The sequence below is a fragment of the Sphaeroforma arctica genome (assembly GCF_001186125.1).
Source record: "Sphaeroforma arctica JP610 unplaced genomic scaffold supercont1.1440, whole genome shotgun sequence".
NCBI classification, from domain to species: Eukaryota; class Ichthyosporea; order Ichthyophonida; genus Sphaeroforma; species Sphaeroforma arctica.
The window spans coordinates 7,289-14,511 of NW_014039118.1; the positions used below are offsets into that span (position 1 = coordinate 7,289).

The 7,223-nt window shown below is 40.5% G+C and overlaps 1 protein-coding gene across 1 annotated transcript; it reads left to right on the forward strand.

The window, feature by feature from the left end:
• On the forward strand, positions 1 to 6,858 carry SARC_10917 (hypothetical protein). Its single transcript, XM_014295019.1, has 11 exons — positions 1 to 234; positions 995 to 1,099; positions 1,908 to 2,093; positions 2,341 to 2,434; positions 2,666 to 2,799; positions 3,173 to 3,288; positions 3,805 to 3,951; positions 4,542 to 4,772; positions 5,170 to 5,396; positions 5,726 to 5,901; positions 6,138 to 6,858. Exons 1-11 carry the CDS (start codon positions 120 to 122, stop codon positions 6,419 to 6,421), a joined length of 1,815 nt encoding a protein of 604 aa, XP_014150494.1. The 5' UTR covers positions 1 to 119; the 3' UTR covers positions 6,422 to 6,858.
• The last annotated feature ends 365 nt before the right edge of the window (positions 6,859 to 7,223 follow it).

The following is a 7,223-nucleotide window of genomic DNA, read 5'->3' on the forward strand; positions in this document are numbered from 1 at the left end:
CGTAGGAGTACTAAATATCGCTATTTCCAATTCACCACACATACACACCTATGCTCACATATCACACACACCCAGACTCACCCACACAAAGCTGAGGTAACGGCATTACATAAGACACCATGATAAGCGCAGAAATGACCCTCGCTGTAGTGGTGGTAGCACTTGCGCTCTACCTTTTGAAGCTGCAGAGCGATAAGCCTAGCTTCCCCACCATAACAGTCGCAGCCCCTCCCAGTATGTGCTTGTCAACTGGTTCGTCAAATGAATTTATTGCGAGTATGATTTTGTTTTACATTTGTAGCTGTGTGCATATATACATTGTAATCCATAGTTTATTCACAATACATAAAAGAATTTGGTGGTTACTTTTGGAGACAACATGGCAATGAACATAGTCTATCTTTTTTCGAAGCTATGCTTGCGTGGGTGCTATATATATATACACATGTGTATTTAGAAATCACGTATATGACTTCTGAAGCACACAGAGCCACGCGTGACTTTATATTCTTGTACTCACTCTCCCCATAGATAAGCGTCTACCACTAGCTATATAGAGTCAATGTCATTAATTACCTTGAGTTTGCCAACATATAGCAATTAACCAAGAAATATAGCAATCAACCAGGAAAGTTTAAATGTCATGATTATGTGGGATATAGCACATGAGGTGTCAACTATACAAGTGTCCGAAATTTGATTATTTATCCCTAATTTAGGCTTCCAATATACTAAACAACCAGTACTTGTGCTAAAGTAATTGTAAGCGTGGCCCTTCTTACGTATTGTTTCAAATAATTGATACACGCATATATATATATATATCTATATCTATATCTATATCCAGCTGTTAAATACCTCGTCAACCATCTGGCGATTACATTAGCGTGATGTGGATGTGCAATGACATTTGATGCAATTGTATCCAATTGTCCGACCACAATAACCTAATAATCGATTACCAATCAACTGGTATCTGATCTATACGTGACAGAATTGGTACCCGACGAGAAAACAGAGAAAGTCGATCAGTACGACATTACGGCCGCAGGTCCGGGCAATATCCTCGCGTTTGATCCTGCCACTGGTGATAAACTAGGTACGTGAATTCAAATACACTGTCCTGAATGTCTTTGTTTCTTTATGTAGCACTTGTAATTGCGTGGTGTGAGTGGACTATCTCTTTCTAGCTGGCTTGGTTTGGAACCTCGTTTTCTAAGGTGATGCTGTCGGGCAGTGTACTAGATTGAAATGACTAATTGGGAACAAACGCATGATACATTTAGGTTTTGGACAAGTTAATTAAGGAATTGTTTCACCCGGCAGCTTAATATCAGCTGGAACTTATGCATTCCCTCTCGACTTAACATCGAATTTTGTCGTAGTATAACACTAACACATAACTTTTTTTATCTAGTCAAACACCACCAGACAGTGATATGTCTATTTATAATCAATAGGAGAGACTATGTGCAGTTAAGTGCAATTGGTGACACTATAAAGGAAGCTCAGTGGTATCAACATCGTATACCACACTTCTGTCGATACTAATTGCGTAGGGGATACGCTTCAATCGTTCAAAAAAAAAATGCCTGTCTCGTTCACCTGTGTATAGTGGCGAATCTTGTTCTAGTCTCAACAAGATTTTTTTGCTACAATCACCGTTTGTACATAAATAGAACCACCTTCTTGAAATACATCTTATCATTAAGTGGATAGCGAACATGTGTATACACCATCATATTGCGTACCACCATGCACACTATCGAACAGTATTTTATAGCGCAATGAAATCTATATATAACATATCCTACCATCATATACCTTCTAACGAACAATAGTGTTCGCACCGCAATGAACTCAACTTACAACATATATTCCATCATACACTATTACCTTCCGAACAGGAGTGTATACCGCCATGACCCCTGCGGACGTGCGTGACGCTGTAGCCAAAGCACGCAAGGCACAGGTGGCGTGGGCCAAGACATCGTTCACAGAGAGGAAGCGCGTGCTGTTGGCTCTCAATGAGTTTGTTGTGCGTGAGCAAGAGACTATCTGCAAGGTGGCCGCTCGTGACTCTGGAAAAACCAGTATGTATCCGTATGTCCCCATTAACGTTACCAACAAACTGGTGTTCAAGTGCAGTTTGAAGTGCTATATTTTCTTTCTTCGGGTACCGATGGTATTGCATACTTGCGATGATATGAGAATGCCATTACGTGTGAGAATAAGTTCGGGTTCAAGACTGAAAAGACGATTTTGTGACCATAATTGAGTATCAAATAGATATGTATTTGAACATACCGTTGATCTATCATGACCTATTTTCATTCGTAGTGGTGGATGGGGTCTTTGGTGAGATTTTAACCACGTGCGAGAAGATCAGATGGACTGTGGCCGAGGGAGAGAAAGCTCTGAAGACAGAGTATCGGTGTGTAGACTATGTTAAGTGTATGCAGTATGTACCAGAAGTCGTCAGAGGAAGGAAAGCATGAGCACTAAACATAACATTATACATTCATATTGGCAACTTATTTTTCCAGTGATGGTATAGTCTCGTGTGTGTATTCTGCTATCAGTACAAAGATCTTTTATGTCTGTATATGATGCTTACTTCAGTCCCTATGAAGTTATCTTATTGGCCATTTTATTCACCTTCTAGGGGTGTTGGGTGGATTATGGCGCACAAAACGGCACGAGTTGAGTATTCTCCTCTCGGTGTCGTAGCCGCGATTGTCAGCTGGAACTATCCCTTCCACAACACATACGGTCCCATCATCTCAGCTTTATTTGCAGGTAAGTACATTATTTTTCCTCGCACGACTCCTCCGATACGTGTGAAGCTTTAGATACACTAGAATCAGTAGCTACCTGTTTTTAAGTTGTGATATGTGCGAGGATCATCATCACCAAACGGTACTTTGTATATTATACCTGCTGCATACTTTTGTATTCTCTATGACAAAGCTGTGTACTCAGAGTGCACACTCCATCAGTATATCGTGGCATCGGGAACGCCAACATGTTGCTGTAGACCCCAGGTTGATTAACTTGTGCGTAATCGTATACGTTTACGCTTTCCTTATATCGCATGTGTACAGTGTGTTGTCTGTATAGTCAACACCTTCTGATGTCTCACAGCATTGCTTCTTTCCTTCGTCAACCGCAGGTAATGCTATCGTTCTGAAAGTGTCAGAGCATGTGGCTTGGAGTACTCGTGAGTACTTCCAGCATGTGATCAAGAATGCACTGCGGGAGTGTGGCCATTCGGAGGATCTGGTTCAGGTACATGCATGTACTCTGCAGCATTACCACGTCTTTCCGGTACACAGATGAGCTCCATAGTTCGTATATTAGTAAATCATAAGTCTTTTTCTAGCGCGTTTGTTGATGTACAAGTGCATCTACAGAAAACATGCGGTCGTTGGTTGTACTATACACTTATCACATACTATAGCCTGGATAATACTACAACAATCTTTTGTGTCCCTGAATTAGTTGGACAGCGATTGAAAACCTTTGACGCAACCGAACGCCCATAAACTGAATGGAACATCCAGTTTTTAATATCTGTGCCATTCGTACCAGACTTTAACAATCCATAACTTGTCTACTTTGAACTTCTACAAAGAGCCCAATAAGTTCAAGGCAGTCACCAATCGCGAATATACTCATTAGTGTACCTTCATATTTACACACGAATCATCGTAAATTTGTATACTATGCGCGTCCACTAAAACCCTATTCCCTTGTACTCTTGTCATTTATGTTATATTCTCATACGTTTGCTGCTTTCTCCAGTTCATCGTAGGATATGCGGACGCTGGCGAAGAAGTCATTCGAAATGTCAGTAAGGTCACCTTCATTGGCTCGCCCGGTGTAGGTAAACTTGTGATGAAGACAGCTTCCGAGACCCTCACACCTGTTTTGCTTGAGCTGGGCGGAAAGGTATAAATCATAATATATATATATATATTTATACTTATATATATGTGCATATATATGTGTTGTGTATGTATGTATGTATATCTATATATTTATATATATGTATATATACTTATATATATATATATATATAATACTCACACGCACATATTATATATGTATATATATATGTGTGTGTGTGTATGCTTGCATGTGTGCGTATGTGTGTATGTATGTATATACATATACATATACACACACACTTATATATATATATATATATGTTCGTAATTTCGTGCATGCGTTTTGCTTTTTTGACGGAATATCACACACTTTTATGTTGAATGTATGTATGTACACATTTATGTTGAATGTATGTATGTACACATTTATGTTGAATGTATGTATGTACACATTCATCTATGTATGCGTAAAAGTATGTCATATTTGGTGTCGTAATAATATTTGATTAATTCGTCTTGGTTCAAAGGACCGTTACAGATAAATATGTTTCGTGTGTATGAAAAATCAACTTACATTTAGCAACAGGTTTAAAAGTATGTGACCATTTTCAATATAGCTGTTATCTATACTTGTTTTCTTTCGGTATACAGGACGCAGCAGTGATCTGCGATGACTGTGACTACGACCAAGTCCTCAATATCTGCATGCGAGGCGTGTTCCAGAACTGTGGGCAGAATTGCATAGGACTGGAGCGACTTGTTGTGCAAGGGGGTGTGTACGACAAATTGGTGTCGGACATGGAGAAGAACGTAAAGGAACTGACTCAGGGTGGTGTCGCGACTGGCAACTTCGATACTGGTGCCATGACTATGCAAGCTTCGGTAAAGATCATAGTGCAATCTCATTACCATTCTTGTACCTTTGAATACACTGGTATAACATTGTGGAAGCTTCATCGGTGCCATAAACGTTGTTTTCACTTGTTGAGTGTTATTGTGTCACACATTCCCCGCTTAGAGCTTTGTCTGGCTTTGACCTTTTCTGAAGGATCTGTAGAAACCGATAGCAGCATTGTATAATTTAGCATACATCAGTTATATGCCAACAAGTTGTCAAGCACGAAACGCTGTACATTGTTCGGAACTACACTTTGGTACTGTTTCATATCTGATGGAATTCTGGATTGAAAAATGAATGCCAGCTGCATTCCAAAGAAACGGGCTGGTACAAATTATGTACACTACTCATATATTGATATTCAATTTTCCAAACTTCCAGCTTGATAAGATCCAATCATATGTCGATGATGCGGTTTCTCACGGCGCTCGCTGTCTTGTCGGTGGTAAACCACGCCAGACTGAACACGGGCTATTCTTTGAGCCCACCCTGTTGGTCGATGTGACCGTGGATATGCGGATCGCCAAGGAAGAAGTGTTTGGCCCTATTATGACTATGATGAAGTTCAAGGATGATGCCGAGGCAGTGTCTATCGTCAACTCCACTGGGTATGAGTACCGTAGCTTTATATTCTACAACGTATGATATTTAAAATAGATGGGATTTGGTGCTTTCACGTTTACATTCACGTGTGTGTTATTCTTACCTTCCATATACCGAAATAGAATATTAGGACATAAACTATCAGACTTGCCGCACATGCGATGAAGCACCCCTAAACATCACAAATAATTGCTATATACACTGATCTCAAGTATATATATATGTGTGTGTATGTGTATATATATATATATATATTATCCCTTGAATGTACGACACCACCGCAATACTCCTGTATTCCTCACACTTTTTCTAAACTCTCTCACTCATATTCCAGGTACGGACTCGGCTCCAGTGTCTTCTCCCTCGACTACAACCGCGCGGAGGCCATTGGCGCCCAGCTGGTGACCGGAATGTGTAACATCAACGATTTCGGAGTGAACTACCTATGTCAGTCGCTGCCATTTGGTGGTATCAACACTTCTGGATTTGATCGATTCGCAGGTCCTGAAGGTAATCTTTAGGTTGATTTGATTTACTTTTTGTGCCAGTTTTGGCCAATAGGGACACGCTCTCAGATATAATAGTTTTTGTTTAGATTGTTATGCTTCGCAAAGCCAAAAGGGGAATTTTGAGGTATATCTTCTGGGTATTGATACGCCTAAATGACCACTGTGGAAATGCTACTTGACGACAATTTTGCGCTACGTAATTTTCATACTATACATGTAACCCCTCATGTTCAACAGGTCTTCGCGGCAACTGCGCACTACGCAGCATCACCTCAGATCTAGTATCTGGAGTACGCACGTCCATCCCGCCCCCGCTCAAGTATCCCATGAATGCCGGTAGCTTTGTGTTTGCCAAAAGTCTTGTAGAACTCATGTACGCCCCTGCGTGGATGGACACACTCAACTCCATCAAGGGCTTAATTGCACCGAACCGTTACGTGGCTGCTGTAGCTGGCGAAGTTGTGTGTGAAGGGGATGTGTGTGAGCGGAAGGAAACTGTCTCTTCTGGAGGCAACAAGTAGGAGTGTGGTGTAAAACGTGTGTAGTATGGGCTGTCCGTATACCTTCCGAAATACTATGTATATCCCATATCGTTAAGCCATGTGAACCTCGAGGACAACTTAGCATGGTACCTTCGACCATGTATTTCTGTTTGGGTTTGAGCTACCAAGACCGCATATCAATGGAATATCATATTGAAAGCACGTTGAGACTCTACATACTCTACAATCGCATATCTTGAGTATACGCATATAGGGCCTGGCATTTCCAAGCCCGCTGTATGGTGCTAACTATATAACGTCAGTTGAAGCAGATGGACATGCACACTACACAGTGCAACACAGCAAAGATTGGTTATTCTTTGATAAAATCATTCGGATGCCTCCCCCTAAGGCCCTGACAGAATGACACTCTGACAGTTAGCGACATTCTATATATAAAATGCTTAAAGAATTACTTCAAATTTTTGTTTTTACATAGCCTTCTGAAAATTGAACAGTTTTTATTTTATTATTTATTACATTCGAATGAAGAAGGCTTTGTATTTTACGCGTCCTTTTTGAAGAATTCTGAAACTTTATTCGTAATAATAGCTATAATAGTGATGTAATTCTTCGTCATCAAATTCTATATACCGATATGGATTTCGGGATCGTCAGTTACTGATAGATCATTTCATCACTCTCAACTGTCTTCACACAACGATAGAGAGAGCGTCCCAACTCCAGTCTCTCACCGACTCTCACACAACACACAAGAGAGAAGAAGAGATTACTGATTAGCGAAGGCTCAAGAAGTCAGAGCCTCAGCCCTCAGACTCAG

What these genes read in the sequence shown, in the direction of transcription:
- SARC_10917 (XM_014295019.1), top strand. Translation starts at nt 120, where the DNA reads ATGATAAGCGCAGAAATGACCCTCGCTGTAGTGGTGGTAGCACTTGCG. An exon ending in TCGTGACTCTGGAAAAACCA is followed by an intron (nt 2,094 to 2,340) that starts GTATGTATCCGT and finishes TTTCATTCGTAG; the next exon opens with TGGTGGATGGGGTCTTTGGT. An exon ending in TGCTTGAGCTGGGCGGAAAG is followed by an intron (nt 3,952 to 4,541) that starts GTATAAATCATA and finishes TTCGGTATACAG; the next exon opens with GACGCAGCAGTGATCTGCGA.